Below are 20518 nucleotides of genomic sequence, written 5' to 3'. Positions count from 1 at the left end.
ATTGGATAAGGCCAAAAAAAAATAGGTGTGGTTACGGTAACATAGCCAAAAAAAATAGGGTAGGTAGGTAGGCAATCACTTTTTTTTTTTTTACTTTTTTTTCTATTGTGTACAAATTAAACCTACTTGACAGGGAAATAAGTGTGCGACTCGGGCGCTTTCGCTTTCATTGCGTTTTTTGCACTCGTTTTTTTGTTGTTGTTGTTGTTTTGTTGACAAATGTAATAAAAAGTTATAGGATTGGCCCCTAAAAATAGGGTAGGTCGGGTTACCGTAACCACACCTATTTTTTTTTTAGGCCTAATATCAGTACACGATGCAGCTGTTGCTACATGAACAACAGCCCCTACAAACAATGGAACAACATCTTATTTTATCATAACTTTAAACTTCTATAAACGCACAGCACATGTGTCTTTCAGACAAACAAACACAAACATCACAATATGAATAGCCGTGGTTAACCTGTGTTTTGGCTTCGAACACAAACAGGCAATCTTGAACTTTAGTGTGTTAAATTCATAGCTCAAAATTCAGTGGCATTCTTTTCTTATTTTTAATACAAGTGCCTGTAAACAAACCAAAGAACATTTGTCGTGAAATTAAATGACGGATTGAGCTCCAAACTTAAGCATAATTAATTAATTTAGTTGTTTGATCGATGAACATGACGCCAAAAAACTTACGTTTTCAACCAAGGGACATCATTTACACGACAGAGTTACGTCCCCTGTCACAATTCACGGATAATTCCGTCTTTGACGCATGTAAACGAAATGCAATCGTACACAAAGGTACAGTTCATTCCGTGACTTCAAAGGGATCTAAAATGACTTGTTTTACTTACAAGTGCAGGTTCTGCAAATTTGGAGGCTTAGATGCCTCTGAATTCTGAGCTATGAATTTAACACACTAAAGTTCAAGATTACTCACAAAAAAGTGGTGGGTTACTTTTATTGCCCAGCATAGGTTTGGTATTTGGTGTTTCAGGACTCACCTTATCAAAGATGGGTCTTACAACGGCTATCCACTTGTCCCGAACCTTGCGACTACCCCATCTCCAGGCCTCCGAATCCTGCACCACAGCGGCCAGGAGGAGCAGGGATAGGAGAAGAACGGCTTTCATCTGGAACAACAGACACATGTACACGTCAGAGCATCGAATGACGTCAACACCACAGCGGCTAGTATTAATAGGGATAGGCTAGGAGAAGGACAACTTCTACGGGGAACAACAGACAGTTGAGATGTCTACGTCATACAAAACAATGACGTCAACACCACAGTGGTCATTATGAATAGGGACAGGAGAAGAACAGCTTCCACATGAAACAACAGACAGTTGAGATGTCTACGTTATAAAAAACAAAACAATGACGTCAACACCACAGCGGCAGGTATCAGCAAGGAGACTAGAAGGACAGCCTTCCTTTCGAACAACAGACACATGTTTACGTCAGGAAAACCATGCAATGACGTCACTCTGACAAACATTGATGGTGACCCTCGACTTTGTGATACAGATGACGGCATTTCGAGATTCACTTCATCGTCATATTCATTTCATGCTAGCGAGAACGCATACATCTAGCAGACGACACTCGTTAGATTTTATGAATTCGAATCTGTAATTAAGCAAACGTTAACGAGTTTTCAATGCCGTCAGGCGCGAAAACGTAGGGGAAGGGCTCCGAATATGGACCACTTTTTGTTTCATGCTGATAACTAGCTTGTTTTCTTGCGAAGAAGTTTCATTTTGTGTTTGGTAGTCCTTCTCTCTTAGGTTAACCGTCAGGCCTAATTAGAGGGAAATAACTTTGATAGACATTCAGCAAAAATTAAATACAGAAAAAAATCACAAATGGTCCATATTAGGAGCCTGGGCGCCTAATATGGACCAGTGAAGCGGCCTTCACGAATCACAGTAAAAAGCCCCCTATACTTCAAAATAACATAATACAACTTAGTGTACAAGTCAGACAAATTAAAATATGGTTTAGATTTATCTGTTTCGGGTTAATGAGAGCATTAATTATTTGAAGCACACCAGGAAACTAAAGAAGCTTATCAAAAACAGAGTGAAAATATGTGAAATTATCAACTTCCACGAAAAGAAGACTTTTTGTTATATTTTTTTGAAATCTCGAGGGCTAGTTATTGGTTATTTCCAGCAAGCTTCTTAATGAATTAATGAAAATAGCCTTTAGCTTTTATTTTCTTCGATTTGCTGAAGGTGGTTCATATTAGGGGACTCGCACATACTTTGAGATTTTGCTATTATTTTTTGTTTGCAGTAGAAACTCGGTGTCAACACTGCTAAAATTTAACAAATACGGTCTTAGTTTTCATATTATAGCAATGTTGGTGTGATAAAAGCTTTGGCTGTGGACAGAAACGAGTCCGGTTTAGGCGGCAAATTTAGAGTGAACGCTGCCAAAAGTGAAGAAAAGAGAATAAGCCTAACGGTTTTAAGATGTGTGTTTCTGCAACTGTTTTAACATGTGCAAGTTATCCAGAGAGGGTGAATACAGCGAATAAAACTTTTTTGAGCGCTCTAGCGCCGTTAGTTTGTCAGAACAGGAGATGGTTCATATTTAATAGGAGCCGGTCCATATTAGGAGCCCTTCCCCTACAATGAAACGAACACAGATTACATGAAGCGCATTTATCGTCTGTAACTGAGCCTTTACAATTTGAATAACTTCCAGACACCAATGTTATGGTATTCCAGTTGTGTAATGTGATAATTCGAAACCCACAACCGAACTATGTGTAACCGAGTGCCGTAACACTACGATCAGGCGAAGTGCAATCAAACAGGATTGAAAATGTTAGGGCTAATTTCTTAGCCCTATAAAAACTGTTATGCAAACCGGAAGGTTTCCAGGAACATACAGACAATCGGAAACCACCAGACCCCATCATAAACAGAATTCCACAATCGACCGTTAAAGGCCAACAACTCGGGTGCAGAGTCTGCTGTGAAAGGAGCGGTAGCCTCCCCTGTCACAATCGCCCCCGTTTGAATGAACTTCGTCCCGAAGTTCCGAACCGGGGGACCACTGTCCATCCCAAGTTCGCAGAATGGGAACAGCACGAAAATGTTCAGTGGTCATATTATGCCATTACCTGAACATATCATGCCGAGTCCCATCCCTGCTCGCAAGCGCCAGATGTAACCGAGTGCAGCAACAGGCTACGATCACCTCGAGAGGCGAAGTGCAATCAAACAGGATTGAAAATGTTAGGGCTAATTTCTTAGCCCTATAAAAACTGTTATGCAAACCGGAAGGTTTCCAGGAACATACAGACAATCGGAAACCACCAGACCCCATCACAAACAGAATTCCACAATTGACCGGTGTTGACTTAAAGGCCAACAACTCGGGTGCAGAGTCTGCTGTGAAAGGAGCGGTAGCCTCCCCTGTCACATATGCAAAGCTTAGGGTGATATGAAACCGTGTTTTTGTTTGTTTTATTTTTTCTTGGGGATGGGGAAGGGGGGTTAGGGTGGAAGGAGAATCCTTTCAATGGTTATTGTTCATTGAAGACCAATATAGCTATTGTAAAGGAGGTTTCTCCCTTTGTAAGTGACACCTGTTGTTGCATCGATTTAGACTGAAACTGATGTAACAAATAAACAAACCTACAAACGAAAAAAATCATGAAAAAAACAATCAGAAGAAAATCAGAACAAAATGTTATTAGATCGAAAGAAAGGATTGTTAAAAGTCAACGCTCGTCCTTGGCAGGACCCTTCCACCCCGGAGTCGCTTCTTTGTAGTACCCACAAAAGAATGGCGTCTGTGGCGGACTGTGTAATATCGTGATGAACACAAATTAACACACGCCAATCCATAATTTCGCTCGAAGTATTTCTAGTATGTTGGTAAAATAGTCTGAAAGTTTCAAAGCAATCCACCAAGTCTTTGCTAAAGTGCAGCCTTTTTTGTCATGATACCCATACAAATTGACGTAAAAAGTCCCGTTTTTGACCGCTCTTGCGATCGACATCTGCATCAGTAGGAATAGCACAGCACGCAAAATACGCAAGGTAGCAAAACAAAACAATCTGTTCAGGGTAGATAATTACTTTGACTTTCTTCTCGTATGTCAAAGTTGCAAAGTTTTGCCTATTGTGATTTTTGTGTCGATTTTTCATTCGGCTCTTCCGTTTTTGTCTGGTCGATATTGAAAGTACCCTTACTTGAGCGGCGGTCACGTGATCCCTGTAAAAGAAACATTTAATCCAAAAGGTGATCCTGAAGGTTTAGTGAACGTCCTTCTCTGGTATATAAACTTTTAATGAAATGACACGGGGATTAATGCTTTAATTTGGGTTTGAAATTTGTTGCAATAATTGTTTGGCCAAGTTTATAATACATGTGCATTGCAATGGGTAATATTCCAGTTTAGCGTCAAGAATTAACTCTCTCTGTCCACAGCTGACTATGTAGTTCCGACCCTTGAGAATAAAGCAAACTTTACAAAATGAGTCGAATTTCTACTTCAAAATTATTGCTGTAGTTTCAACACGAATTTGATTCAGAAACAGCAGTCTGGCTTGGTTCCTTCCGTCTGCAAACTTCGGGACCTTGCAAATCCCTAACATGTTGAACGCTGAACTTGAATATAACACTGATATGACCACATACACACTTACCTTGACCTTGTGAGCAGGTGCAGTCCGCACTATTGTTCTGAGGTGTTTGTACAATAGGGTCAGTCACGCCTGGACTGTAAGTAGTGACACCTTCACGACAGCTCCCTTTATATATACACATTTTCCCCATCTTTCTTGGGCCACGACGGTATTCATTGGCTGCAGATCCCCTTGAACATTCCAATCCAATCCAATCCAATCCAAAATCCGGTTCAGATTAAAAATATCTACACCGGTTATTTTTTTCCGGACTTCCTGGTTGGCGTTGTACTTGCGCAACCATTTAAATTCTATTTTTCTCTTATTTTCCAAATGAACGCCTGTCCGGTTCAGAACTTTACTTTGACGGCCTACTAGCGCCACAACCACATGACTACAATTTTTACGTGAAAAGTACAAGCATCAAACACACGCACACAGTAACAATAACAATGACAGCACTTTATTGTCCATTAAAATATTACATGAAAATGGAAAATGTTCTGCGACACACCCTGTCTGCCTGTAAACGATTATAACGAACATTTTCATAGGACAACACACATAAAACCTAAAACCTAAAACATAGGTTCACGTATAATAGTAACACGCACACCTATCATATTTCCAATAACATTGACCCATGGTGCTCTCCGTGTCATCTTTAAATTTATTAAAATAACGGATAAAATCTAAATAAGGTCAAACGTCTCTAAGTCTATCACATTCAAGCATGATATTGCAATATTGATAGCTTTTTGCTTATTGGCAGCTTGGTAGAGACTGGTCAGCTGTCGTTGGGGTTGCCCTACCCGTTTGCTGGCAGTCCCAACAATGCGGTGTAGTTTAGCTTTGTTTTTTTATATTTAGTCAAGTTTTGACTAAATATTTTAACATCGAGGGGAATCGAAACGAGGGTCGTGGTGTATGTGCGTGTGTGTGTGTGTGTGTGTGTGTCTGTGTGTCTGTATGTGTGTGTGTGTGTGTAGAGGGATTCAGACTAAACTACTGGACCGATCTTTATGAAATTTGACATGAGAGTTCCTGGGTATGAAATCCCCATATGTTTTTTTCATTTTTTTGATAAATGTCTTTGATGACGTCATATCCGGCTTTTCGTGAAAGTTGAGGCGGCACTGTCACGCCCTCATTTTTCAACCAAATTGGTTGAAATTTTGGTCAAGTATTCTTCGACGAAGCCCGGGGTTCGGTATTGCATTTCAGCTTGGTGGCTTAAAGATTAATTAATGACTTTGGTCATTAAAAATCGGAAAATTGTAAAAAAAAATAAAAATTTATAAAACGATCCAAATTTACGTTCATCTTATTCTCCATCATTTGCTGATTCCAAAAACATATAAATATGTTATATTCGGATTAAAAACAAGCTCTGAAAATTAAATATATAAAAATTATTATCAAAATTAAATGGTCGAAATCAATTTAAAAACACTTTCATCTTATTCCTTGTCGGTTCCTGATTCCAAAAACATATAGATATGATATGTTTGGATTAAAAAGACGCTCAGAAAGTTAAAACAAAGAGAGGTACAGAAAAGCGTGCTATCCTTCTTAGCGCAACTACTACCCCGCTCTTCTTGTCAATTTCACTGCCTTTCCCATGAGCGGTGGACTGACGATGCTACGAGTATACGGTCTTGCTGAAAAATGGCAGCTACTTGACTAAATATTGTATTTTCGCCTTACGCGACTTGTTTTATATTTATGGTATCATACCATGTCACAATATTAAAAATAAGATTTCTTTCAACCAAACTGCGATACACAAGTTCCACTTTTGTTGACATTAAAATATTTACCGTCCTGAGAAGAAAAAATCTCTGCTGAGCTTTCTTATAAACAGATCACTAACATTCAGCTTGTTGTCAATTAAACCCCCCAGATATTTGAAGGTTTCAACAAGTTCAACTTCATTATCACTTATTCTCACTTTTGGGGGACAACAAACATCACTCTTTCCTCCAAAAATAATTTCTTTGGTTTTACTTACATTTAACTGCAAGAAACGGGACTTAAACCATTCATTCAGAAAATTAACTTAGGTAAAGTACTTTGACAAAGCTTCCTCATCCTACAGACGCCCAGCGAGGGCCTTGTCGTCTGCATATTTTGATATTAAGGGACAAAACACACACACACACACACACACACACACACACACACACACACACACACACACACACACACACACACACACACACACACACACACACACACACACACACACATTAATTTCTCAGAGTCAACTTTGTGTGCAGACTCTCCTCGGTGTCCGAACACCCCCGTGTGTTCACTCAAGCACAAGACAAAGTGCGCACGAAAAAGATCCTGTAATCCATGTCAGAGTTCGGTGGGTTATAGAAACACGAAAATACCCAGCATGCTTCCTCCGAAAGCGGCGTATGGCTGCCTAAATGGCGGGGTAAAAACGGTCATACATGTAAAAGCCGGGGGATTTTCAGCCCATGAACGAACAAACAAACTCACTCCCTCCCAAAATATATGCAGGTGCATAATATTTCTTTACATGAAAATATTTGAGTGACTTCTAACAGCGTAGGCTACATGTACCTAGCAACCTACTTCTGTGTTTGGTTTATGTAGTGAATTAATCACTGTCGTCCGATGGTTTGGAAAACCCATGCAGTTTCACAGCCACAATTATCATAAATGATGTATGGGAAGTGTATCCGTGTGTTTAATAAATATGATGTACAGAGGGATCGTCTTCCTTAAAGCGGATGTCCTGTTGTTGTTGCTGCTGCTGTTGCTTGTGTTCTTGCTGTTTTTGTTTTTGATGTTGTCGTCGTTGTTGTTATTTTTGTCGTCGTTGTTGTCGTTGTTGTTGTTGTTGTTAGTGGTGGTGGTGATGGCTTAGTTAGAAATTTCGCCAAAACATTATTGCGACAAATTTCGCACCCAAATAAAACTGAATGTATACGTAAGCTGATCCAGATATTCGAGTAACATAGAAAGTGGGAATGAAATGACAAGGGAGTGAATGCTTTCATTTTGGTGCGAAATGTGTCGCAATATTTTGTTGTCGAAGTTTAGATGTGGCGTATCTGTGTTTTGCTTGTTACAAAATCTGTTTAAATATTATTCATTCTGTAACAGGCTGCCGATTTTTTTTCTGGCGTATTTTGATTTATTAGTGGTTGCATTGTTTGAACTGTGTTACCGGAACATGTTACCGATCTTTTCTTGTGTGTGTGGAGTGACAATTTCATTGTTTCAACTCTTTCAGTGGAACAAACTGTCGATCTTTTCTTGCGTATTTGGCGTAACTGTTTCAATGTTTTGACTGCGTATTTGGCGTCATGGTTTCAACGTCATGCTAGTATATATACAAGCTGCTGGTCCCGAAAACCTCTTCTTTAATATCATTCTCTTTTTTCTAGCTCCTTAACTGTTCAACAGGAACTTGCCGCGGGCTCCCTCTGGCATGAATTGTGTGTGTGTGTGTGTGTGTGTGTGTGTGTGAGAGTGTGTGATCACCCGAAAGAGAGAGAATTAGAGAGGGGGAGACAGTGAGAGGAAGAGAGAGAGAGAGAGAGAGAGAGAGAGAGAGAGAGAGAGAGAGAGAGAGAGAGAGAGAGAGAGAGAGAGAGAGAGAGAGAGAGAGAGAGAGTGAAAGAGAGAGAAATAGAGAGGGAGACAGAAAGAGGAAAAGATAGAGAGAGTGAGAGAGACAGACAGACAGACAGACAGAGAGCCAGACAGACAGAGAGAAAGGGGGAATGTACGTTCTGGCTCACCGATTCCGACAGACCCTAAATATTAACGCAAAATAGGCTTCTGGACTAAACTTTTACTAAAATGAAACATGCGACAAAATCAGAAAAATACTGCATAAATCCATACAAAAAAAATACAGTAAAGTAAGGTTGTTTTGAACCAATGCCGGGTCTGTCGGAATCAGTAACCCAGAACGTACATTCCTCCTTTCTCTTCTACAACATTCTTAAGCTCAATACGCTCTCTCATTTACAAACTTTACTTCATGTGTTCTTTCACTGTTAGAATTATATCTGATACATGCAATGTGACTGTCTAAACGAATAGTTAACTCTTTACAAGTGATTCTATTTTTACTTTTTCTTCCCGTCCTATTTGAATCCCCTTTTTTAAAAACTGCTTTTTCAGATCTTCTATATCGAGTGGCTTGTTATATTCAGCTCGTGTTTTTGTTTGAATACTTGCTTTCTTACTTTTGTAGTCATCAAAGTCTGTTTGTATCTGTTTGAATTCTTCGTCAGAAACTTTTGAATCTTCAAGTGCTTTACTGATAGACAGTTTTAGGCTAGACAATTTTGATGATGCAAGAGTGGAAATGGATTCGTGTTTTTCAAGCTTTTTCACAATTTTTTTCATTATAGCTGATGCTATAAATGATAAACCACCAACTGCTGCTGCGACACCACCTAGGATTAGAGAAACTGGAGTCCCTACTCCGGTAGCTAACAGAATTGTTCCCGTTACACCTGCAGCTGATGCAAGGATAGTAGAACCAGTGCTGGCATTAGAAAGGCTGTTGTAAGTTGTTGAGTACTTACGTCTAGCGCGAGAATATTTTTCTAATTCATCTTCTAGTTGTTTTTGTATATTACTAATGTGTGCCAGTCTGAATTGTTGACTTTCTGCTGCACTTTCATCAATATTAGGATAAAGCTTCACACTGCTAGTCATCTTTTTAATGCAAAATATAAAATATTTATCTTAATTCTCACTGGCCAGTGTTTCTGCTAAGCTTTGAAGCTGTTCATTGCTTAACACCTTATCTGTATAGTAGAAAGCAATCAAATCAAGATAAGTAAGATTAATACTTCTTATTTCTGTTAAATTATTTATATCTGCGTTAACAACAACATTTTGGTTTGACGTCTGTTTTTTTATTGTGTTAGAATCCTTTTGAACAGCAATAAATACTCTGACTTCTTCAACATTTAATGGTCTCCAGTTGAGATTTATTCCTCTCATTAGAACAGTGTTTGTGGTTTCTTCCCTTTTCCTGACAACTATATCAAATATCATAGTTGCATTCTGCCCTATTGGAAGCTTGGGTATAAAATCGACAATGGTGTCAGCGTCCTTTTCAACACTTTGTTTTCTGTGAATGAGATAGTTGTTCTTATGGAAAGGTTTAACTGCAACTTCTCCCCTGCTGTTAAACGCAGGAACAAGGCTAACAATTAGTGGTCCAGCATTGATTGACTTACGGAATGTGTCGTCTTTTCCAACAAGAGTGTATGGACTCACAAATTCAAACTTCATTTCCCAGTCAATCTTTTTCATAACAGGACTAAGTACCCATTTTTTATTCTGATGTTTCCACATGTAGTATATGTCATCGACAATTGGATCAGGTACATTAACATCACGGATTTGACCTAGTTTGAGGAATCTTGGTTTCTTTTCATCGTCGATTTCCTTTCTCTTGTAATGACCAGTGTCTGTAAACTCGAATGCATACACTGCACCAACTTCAGCATTGCTCTCAAAGTCGATAGCGTCTGCTAAATCTTTCAACTCTATAGTTGAACATGCAACAGGATAAGCTATTGTAGGTCCACTCGACATTTTAATACTCAATATTTTATGGAACTATTTCCAATGTAATGTTAAACAAACAATCAACTGGTTGTCCACTTTGATTTTTCAGATCAATGTGTAGGAATTCATGACACCCTTCCTCCAAGTCCTTGAACTGAAGTGTCTTAAATGTTGGCACGTGCATTTTACAAAAAGAGGCATCACTCGGTGGAAGAATCCTAAGCAGATCAGAACGCTGATCATTAAACAGATTATAGGATGTGTTAAGCTCTCTCATGTGAACAAACAGTACACTGTTAACATCCATGTCAATGGGACGTGTTCCCTTGTATATTTTTGTAATTCCAAGCATATCAAGGAGTTTGGTTGGAAACTCAATGTTTACTTCTCTAGTTTTGGGCATAGTAAGAGTAGCAATGAGACTTGCATGATTTAAACTCGCTGTAATACCTACTGGAGCAAACAATTCTTTCTCTAAAGTGCAGAAGTCATAGTAACCATCTTCTACAGAATGTGTTTTACCATTAATTCTAACCCAGTTGTTATTCTTTTTTTTACTGATATTATACCAAGTAACCTTGTACATAATTTCATGCAGTGCAACTTTCATTCCTCCATTTTGATTGTTGATAGGGTTTGCAAGTTTAACTGGCACACCAGTCTTCACATTTGTTAGTGTGATAAACATTTTTTATTCAACAACAAAAATGATTCAGTATAAATTCAACAAAGACGTTAAATACAAAACTGGACCATATTACAATCCAAAGACTATTTCTTTCCATGAGTTGGACTTTGCTGTAACAGAAACAGAATCCATTCGCGTTAAAGTGCCTGACCCATTCCATTCTTACCTAAATCCCCCAATCAAAAATGATAGTGTTCCAAAGATGTGGAACTCTCACCCAATTCAGTTCTATCAGAATCAGTTAAACTTTGCAATATTCTGTGCAACCACAGGATGTGGAGTGTCCTATGCAGACCACATGAATAATTCAAACTTACTGACAAAGTGTGTGTACACATTTCACGTTTACTATCAGTGCAGGAGAATCTTGTCTGAACTTCAGGCACCAATGCCGCATGAAAAGAGCTGGAACCCATTCAACAATAGGATAAACATGAAAGTGTATGAGCGTCTCTGCAATGAATTCAATATAGATTTTAAGACCGACTTTAGGCAAAAGCAAGACAAAAACCATGGCATGGGAACACTATATTTATGGGGTGTCCACAGGAGGTATAATTTTGATTACTGGCCAGGTCATACATCTTTTTCTTCAAATGTGCAGGTACAGTTAGGATCAATAGAACAAGAGCACCACAATGCATGGACTACTTTTATATTAGACACCGGCAAAGGTTTCACTGGATCAGGTGTTGAAAGGATCAATGAATCTATCCGAACATATGCGTGGTGCTTGCTAGGCTCGCAGGCACAGACACGATCAAACATAATGAGAACAAGCACAGGGTTTGGTGCACAGAAACAGTTGTTATCAAATTTAGAAGATGTCATAAACTCTGCAGTTGATCTGCCTTCCAGCATCAAAAGGTATCAAGACTCTCTCCGTTATGCAAGATCAAAAGTTGACTTTGCTGTTGGTAACGGCCTTTACATGTTACCTTCTGATCTCCAGCTGCAGATTGGAACAATAACAAATTATAACAATGAAATCATTATTGCTAGTGACACCCAGCCGCTTGGAAAGGGTGAAGAACTGAATTCAGAAATCAGAACGATGTTACAGCCATATCACAATGAACAGAAACAAAGCGTGACAAGTGAAGATCACGCTGCAGGTGAAGATCATTCTGTCACTAGTGATGATCAAGCTGTTAGTATTAGTGATGATCATGAATCGCAGAAGACTGCTCTAGTAATTGGTGGAGTGGGTGTAGGCTTACTTTTGCTTTATTCTCGTTAGCAGAACACCTGCAATTAAAACTATTAGAGTCCAGAGATGTTCAGCCATGAAACCAACAACTTTACCTGCAAAAGATAACAGCCAGCTAACAATTGAACCAATGATTCCTGGAAGTGCATCCAAAGCTTTTGCTGCTAGTTTCTTTAATAGTTCTGCAATGTGTTTGAGTTGTTTCTTTACCCATCCCGGATCAGATGGAGGTGAAGGTGGAGGTGGAGGTGGAGGTGTGACAGTGCCACCTGTGAGTGTTAACACTAATGTGCTTATTGCAAATCCTAACGCAGTTAGTATACTAGCTATTGTGATTCCCTGCTCTCTGAAAAGCGTTCTAATTCTTTCAGCAAGAGTTGTGTCTTCGTAAAGGATTCTTTGAATTGTATTTTTTATTCTGCTGACCTGTGTTCTCAGTTGTTCTCTATTGTTACTTAGAACTTCTAACCTTATGGCTTTCTCCTCCTGCAAATCTTTTAAACGCTTAGAAATTCTGTTTTTTACTTCTTGTTCTAGGTTCAAATCATCAGCATCAGCAAGTTTTTGTTTCTCTTTGTTTATATCTTCATCCAGCTGACCTAGTTTTGACAGATTATTTGCTATTTCACCTCTGATGGTTTGTAGTGATTGATTAAGGGCTTCTATTTCTCTCATAGGTAATAGTTCATGTGGAGTCTTCAGTGAAGTTTCCTCAGAAAAAGAAGTCTCTATCTCTTGTATAAGTTGATCAGCCTCATCTGCAAGTTTATTAAGATCTTGCAATGGAACAGATTCTATTTGAGTAGCAGTTGGTAGTCCTAGTTCTGCTTGTTGAAGTAAGGAAACAACATGGGAAGATGATGACCGTGTGCTAGGCACAATATCTAATTGCCTAAGTCGATTAGCAGTAAGTTTTTGTTTTAGTGAAACTTTTGATAGAAACTTAGCAGGATTAGATTTATATGTAAGTTGGACTTTTTCTCCTTTATCGCTAGTTGTATATAAATGATTTGCTTCCATTTTGAACTGGTTTGGATCTAAAACATCAGGTTCTTCTCCTAAACTTTTGTAGAAATCTCTAACTTTACCTTCCAGAAGTTCATGTCGTGCCACCTCATAATGCAGTGAATGATGGTAGGGAACCAAAGGGATTGCTTCGCTCATGTCGTCCGCTGGCTCAAATAAATCTTCAAATCCACCTTCTGCCATTTGTAACTTATTTTTTATTTTGAAAATAAAAAAAGATGGCACAATCGTTCGGTTCTGTTCTTGATCCTTACAGAAGGCTGAAAGAACCTCTCGGGGTAAAAGGAATAAGGCAAACAGTTATAGTTACAAATAATCCTTCTACTATTGATCAGAATGAAATACTTACTGTTAGGTTTCCTAATCTAGGTAAGAACGATGTTATTGTACCAGGCACTGTAAGACTATCATTCAAATTAGAATTAGAATCTGGCTCAGATGAAAATAGGACTTTGGCTTATAATGTAGGAAGAGCAATTGTGAGGAAGATTACTGTCAAACTGGAAGGGCGGGAAGTGATGTCATTGAATAATGCAGATGTTTTTTTAGTTTACGCAGATAATTGGTTGACTGACAATGAAAAGAAAAACAGAGTGTTTCAAGGGATTCAGTCAGACAATGGGATAAAAGTTAGAATAGGAGCAGGAGATAAAGCTGACAATAACAAAAAAGATAACGCTGTCAATGTTGCTTTTGGAAACAAATTTTGTATTCCACTTGACTTTGAACTCATAAATTCACATCCTCCCTTCTATCAAGGAGCATTGCGTGACAGGCTGTCATACGACCTGACTTTCAATAGTTATGATCGTGTTATGCTTTCACAAGACCCGGAAGCAAAGTATAAGGTGTCTGGAATTTCTTTAGAGTTTGATGTTGTAAACCATCCTGAACTGGCTAGACTTATAGAAAATCAGTACAGTTCTAAGCTGCCTATCTATTATGAAAGAGTGTTGAATCACAGTACACTTTCAAAAAGCCAGGCTGATCCAATCTGGAACATTAACTTGAATACACCAGCTAGGTCAATGAAGGGAATACTTATGTTGTTTGAGGAACCAAAAGATTCATATGAAAGGCAAATAGAAAAGTTTTACAATCCACTAATCAATAGAGTATATTGCACAATTGAAGGGCAGCCAAACCAAATATTTGCATCTGGCATGCTGCCATACCAACACTATGATGAAGCAAGAAAGTACTTTACTGGAGGAAGATTGAAAGACCCAACATCTGATCTTGTGGCTAAAGATCTACATTTACACGGTGTTGGCGTAGAAGATTTCTTAACAAATAAATATGCGTTATGGCTGGATCTCAGAACAACTGACGACAACAAACTGCATGGAAGTGGAAGGCGAATTGAAAACGGATCAGAAGGAATCACAATACAAATTGAAAAGGAAGTAGGGAGTAGTAGTAAATCAGTTAAGATCTACGTGTTTGTTGTGTCAGATGCGCAGTTAAACATCTCTGAAAGCAGATTACAGGATATTGTTTATTGAACGTGTTAAAATGAAGTATCTAGATTTTCTTCCAAAGGATCCACACTGTTCTTTGATTTGTGGGGCAACAGGTTGCGGCAAAACAAGATATGTTTTGGATTTATTACAAACTGTTTACATAAATCACTTTGAACACATAGTCATATTCTGTCCAACCATAAAGCATAACAGAACATACAAGGAGAGAAAATTCATATGGTCTGATCAAAATATATTTATTGTAAATCCTTCTGATCGTCTAAATGTTTGCTTGGAGCATTATTTCGATCTTTTTCAGAACACGCCAACACTGTTTATTATTGATGACTGTGCAGCAGAACGTGACATTGTTAGAAAGAAAAGTGCACTAGCAAAGCTTGCATTCAGTGGACGACATGCATTAATATCAGTTTGGATATTAACACAAAAATACAATGCAGTTCTGAAAGACTTTAGAGAGCAACTCAAAACAATAACATTGTTCTATTCAAAGGACCGTGACAGTTTTGAAGAGTGCCTTCGAGAAAATGATGTCATTGAAAACAAACAGGAGAGAGAAAGAATAAAGAATAATCTGAAATCTTCTAAGCACTCGAAACTGGTTTTAAAAACTGATCAACCAGTTCAGTATGTATGTTTGTAGAAATCCTTGCTAAGTTCTTGTCAAGTTCTTACTCAAGTTCTTGTCAAGTTCTTACTAAGTTCTTACTCAAGTTCTTACCCAAGTTCTTACTAAGTTCTTGTCAAGTTCTTACTCAAGTTCTTGTTAAGTTCCTACCTAAGTTCTTGTTAAGTTCCTACCTAAGTTCTTGTTAAGTTCCTACCTAAGTTCTTACTCAAGTTTAATTACTAGATTTTAATTTTATTCTGCATCAAAATAAAATGAACTGTGATGAATTGCTGATGCAGACTGCTACAGATATTGAAATCTGTGACAGTAGGACTATACCTGATAAAAAAGAAAGATTGTATTCACTTGCTGTTTGTGGAAAAACAAAACACTACCTTGGGCAGCAGTTAACTGTGGAAGAAGTACAACATCTTTCCTCAGAAGATATAGAAAAGTATCATGGACGGTATGAATCAGTGCTTGGTTCTAAGATGGTTAGAAGTATTGGACAGACTGTTATAGGTTTGTACACAAAGATTTTTGGACATTTTACACCTCTCGACTCGGAGGAAGACTTAACACATGATCTAACTCATGACCCTGTTGTTTCCAAGTCCCTCGAATCTCTTGCCTGTGGCCTGTATTATCGATTTGGTGCTTTATTAGTACCATTTGTTGCTGGATTAATTACTTTCAAACACATTAATTTTCAGAATAAAAAAGATGACAGATCAGTTGAAGCAGACAGTGGAGCAGACGAAAATACCAGAAGTGAACACAGTGACAAAGAAACCTGGTAGAGTAGAAGCAGGAAAAAAACTAGCCGAATGGAACAGACAAAAAAAGTTAAATCAAAAGGCAAAGCAGAACATTATGTCTGAAGTTGAGCAGACACCAAACATTCCTGAAGTGACTAAGGTCACACAAACTGATCAAGAATTAAAATCTTCATTTCTATCATACAGAAAAGTAGCTGTAGCAGCTGTTGTTGGAGGAGGTGGATACTTGCTTTACAAACTTTGGCAAGGCAAATATAAAGTGTCAGAAACACCAAAATCAGAAACACCAAAACCAACAAACAAAGCAGTACAAACAATAAAAAAGCCCACAGTAGTACCTGCAGTGGATTCATTTCATATGGAATAATTTTAATATTTTAATTTTGATAACATAAAAATGAGTTCTGAAAAGACAATAGTTAATCTAGTTTATCACGCTGCAGTGATTGGAGGCTTGAGTGTAGGTTACACAATGCTGGGTAAAAGTCTCCTCAGAATGAAACCAGCCGACTTGGGAAAGTTAGACTTCGAAGACGGTGCTAAACTAATTGGTGTTGTGACAGCTTCCTTTGCAACAAAAGACTTCCTGGTGAAGCAAGGAATTATTCCAGAAAATATAAACATGTAAGACAATAAAATGGCTAGCTTGGTTATGATGGTGGGAGGTGCGATTGTAAATGCGCTTGCATTTTCTGGCAGCAACTATTTGTTTTCTAAACTGCAAAATGGTGAAGAGAGGGAAAGGCACAACAAAGCCATGGAACAACTGGCGAAAGCACAGGATGAATACGAGAAGAAACGAATTGCGCAGTTAGACTTTATGAATGATAAACTCAGGCAGCAAGGACATGCAAACAAAACCTTTGCCAATGTTGATGCAGCCATTCAAGAATACTATCTTGTAACTGGAAAGAAAATGAAGACAAGTGCTCCTCCAAAACTGGGTGACTTTTATCAGCCTTCAGAAGAGCAGAAGGTGGGAGAGATTGTTTTCATTGTTATTGGTATGGCTGTTGTTTACTTTATTGCGCGTGCTGTCAAATCTTAATATTCTGTCATTTAAAAAACCATGAGTGATGCTTTGTTATCTAAAATATATTATTCCCCAAAAGGATACTGGAAAGGAAGAACTGCTATTGACAAGCTCAGTGACGCAGCAGGTGTTTCTCAAGATATAGCAAAGAAATGGTTGTCAAAGCAGGCAGTTTGGCAGATCTATTTACCTGCACCAAGAAAAATTACACGACCACACTTTGTTAACATTAAACCGAATGACACTCATCAAATAGACCTGCTGTATTTACCGCACGACACAGTCAGAAGGAAGAAATATAAGTATGCACTGACTGTAGTTGATGTTGCAACAAGATACAAAGATGCTGAACCGTTGACAGAGAAAAGTGCTATAGCTACAGCTGTTGCCCTGCAAGAAATTTACAGACGTGGACCACTAAAGTATCCCAGAATGATTCAGTGCGATGATGGTAAGGAGTTTAAAGGAGCTGTCAACCAGCTTCTGTTAAAACATCATGTTACAGTGAAGAGAGGTATTCCAGGAAACCACAGGTCACAGGCTATTGTTGAGAGCTTTAACAAACAGTTGGCAGAAAAACTGTTTTCATATCAGTACCATCAGGAATTTTTGGACACAGAAAGTAAATTGCGTAACACTGAATGGGTCAAAAGATTACCATCAGTACTTAGAGCAATGAATCTGGAGGTATTTAAAGCTACAGGGTTAAGACCAGTTGATGCAATCAAACAGAAAACAATACCTGTTGCTCCAAAGTCAACAACACCAGTGGCATTACTACCTTTCAATCAGAAAGTCAGATATTTATATGCACCCGGTGAAGCTGAGGGTGACAGCAGGAAGCGTGCAACGGATCCAATCTGGAGTATTGACATTCATGAAATCAAGAGAGTAGTAGAGACAAATCCACCTATATATTACTTGAGAGAACCAGCACCGCAAAGAGCCTTTGTAAAAGAGGAATTACAATTAGTTCCACGTGGTACAAATGTTAAATGATTTTTTATTTCAGATTTTATAGTGTTAACAAAAATGGAAGCTCTGAGAAAGAATTGCAACTTCATTTTTTTAATTTATATTTTTATTTTGAGTTATAAAATCAAACTCACAGCGATGGAAGACTCTGTATTAGAATCTTTATCGACAGTATTTGACACCGTTGAATTACAAGTAACGGATCCTCAAAATGTGCAGTCCAGTGTGCAAGACGCCATTGAACAAATTCCAAACAATTTGTTGATTGAACCTCCAGTAAAAGTGCAGATAGTCAGTTTAATAAAATACAAAACAGTCAGTGATGAGGTGCTAGAAGTTCATGTTTCAACCAGACAACTAGCACTTAATTCTATGGCAGAATTGAATGGAAACTGGGCAGATGAAATGATGAAACGGTTTGAGCAAGCTGCAGAGGATGCAAAGATGAAAGGATCCGGATGGTCAGAAGGTGAAATTATAAAAATAGAATTGAAGCTAAGTAAATTTGCCCCCATCAGAGGTAGAAGTTACATACCTTTACCTCCTGCTCTTGTCAAAAAACGTGCTGTGCTGAACATAAAGAATGATGATGACAAATGTTTTATGTGGTGTGTTCTGGCAAGACTGTACAGTGTAAAGAAAAATGCAGAAAGAGTGTCTAACTATCATGCATACAGAAATAAACTAAACTTTACTGGTATTGAATTTCCTGTCAGCATTACAAGCATTGACAAATTTGAACAGCAAAACAAACCCATCACCGTAAATGTTTACACGTGGGATGAGGAAGATGAACTGAAACCAGTCAGAATATCAAAGAACTCACCAACGATTGGTGATTGTGATACTAACCATGTTGACATGTTACTAATGACTGATGGTGTAAAATATCATTACACTTTGATTCGTACAATGAGTAGACTGATGGCGAGCACAAGCAATCACAATAGTAAACAAGACTTTTGTAGGCGATGTCTCTTGCGTATTCCATCAATTCATGCAGCACTTATACACAAGCAACATTGTAAGAGCGTTGATGATGCGGTTGTGAAGTTAACAACACCACCGCCAGACAGCAAAGTGTATTTTAAGAATGTATGCAAACTACAGAAAAATCCTTATGTTGTTTATGCTGACTTTGAATCTATCATTGTGCCATATGAAGGACCTTTACCAAAAGACCTACCTAAAACAGTAACTCTAAGTAATCATCAAGTCTGTTCATATGCATTTATTGTTGTTAGTTCAGATGGTAAACATTCTAAACCGCAATTGTACAGAGGACCTAATGCAGCAAAGAACTTCTTACAGCAAATGAACCAAGTGCGAAATGACTGCTCCAAACAACTGAATCTTTCAGACATTGTTATGAAACCTGAAGACCAAGAACAGTTTAACTCTACCACACAGTGTTGGATATGCGAACAAAGTCTAACACCAAACACAGACAATCCAATAGTAAGAGATCATGATCATGTAAGTGGGCAGTTCCGAGGAGCAGCACACAGCAAATGTAATCTACAATTAAAGTTTGATCCTAAGACTTGGAAGCTTCCAATCTTCTTCCATAACTTGCGCGGTTATGATTCACATCTGATCATGCAGGCAGTAACTGATGAATACAAAGCAAGATGCATTGCGCAGTCTTCAGAAAAGTACATGGCCTTTACTCTGAATAGTTTATACTTCTACGATTCTGCTCAACATCTGATGGGAACACTTGAGTCTTTATCTTCATCACTAACTGCTTTCCCAATCACATGTAAGTACTTTGACAGTGACTTAGTTAGAAAGGGAGTCTATCCATATGAATACATGGATTCGTGGGAGAGGTTTGATGAAGATGAGTTACCACCAAAGGATGCTTACTTCTCACGGCTGAAGGGTAAAGGTATAAGTGACGAAGACTATGAACACGCTAAGACTGCATGGAATAAATTAGGATGTAATACAATGGGTGATTATCATGATCAATATTTGTTGGCTGATGTTTGTTTACTTGCAGATATATTTGAGAATTACAGAAGAACATGTATGAAGCACTACAATCTAGATCCTTCACATTACATATCTGCACCAGGCATGAGCTGGGATGCATTTCTTAGATTTACAGGAGTAAAGATTGACTTGCTATCAGATCTACCTACACTTCAGATGATTGAAAATGGACTACGTGGAGGAATCAGTATGGCTTCACACAATTACTGCAAAGCCAACAACAAATACTTGGACGACTTTGATCCTATGAAACCTTCTAATTACATCATGTATCTAGATGCAAACAATTTGTATGGTTGGGCAATGTGTCAGACGCTTCCACTTCGGAACTTTAAGATCTATTCAGGACCATTTTCACAATGTGTTGTGCTGACAATATTAAAAGCAGGCCCAGACAGTCGAAAGGGATGGATACTAGAAGTTGACTTAGACTATCCACTATCACTTCATGATCTACATAATGATTATCCTTTAGCGGCTGAGAGGTTAAAAGTAAACC

The 20518-nt window shown here is 38.3% G+C and overlaps 1 protein-coding gene and 1 long non-coding RNA gene across 2 annotated transcripts in view; one reads left to right on the top strand and one right to left on the bottom strand.

Annotated features, from left to right (window-relative positions):
• LOC138953146 (uncharacterized) overlaps positions 1-4822 on the bottom strand; it is a 10938-nt gene extending 6116 nt beyond the window's left edge. Inside the window, exons 1-2 of the mRNA XM_070324938.1 lie at positions 4664-4822; positions 998-1126 (exon numbers count right to left, since the gene is read on the bottom strand). Coding sequence (XP_070181039.1) covers positions 998-1126 — 129 coding nt within the window. The 5' untranslated portion in view covers positions 4664-4822. The remainder of the gene's footprint in view (positions 1-997; positions 1127-4663) is intronic.
• LOC138951782 (uncharacterized) overlaps positions 1-20518 on the top strand; it is a 65186-nt gene that overhangs the window by 13536 nt on the left and 31132 nt on the right. The gene's annotated exons all lie outside the window — the stretch shown is intronic.

The sequence above is a fragment of the Littorina saxatilis genome, linkage group LG17 (genome assembly GCF_037325665.1).
Source record: "Littorina saxatilis isolate snail1 linkage group LG17, US_GU_Lsax_2.0, whole genome shotgun sequence".
NCBI classification, from domain to species: domain Eukaryota; kingdom Metazoa; phylum Mollusca; class Gastropoda; order Littorinimorpha; family Littorinidae; genus Littorina; species Littorina saxatilis.
Note: the sequence above shows the minus strand (reverse complement) of the source record. Positions and strands in the feature narration are given on the sequence as shown.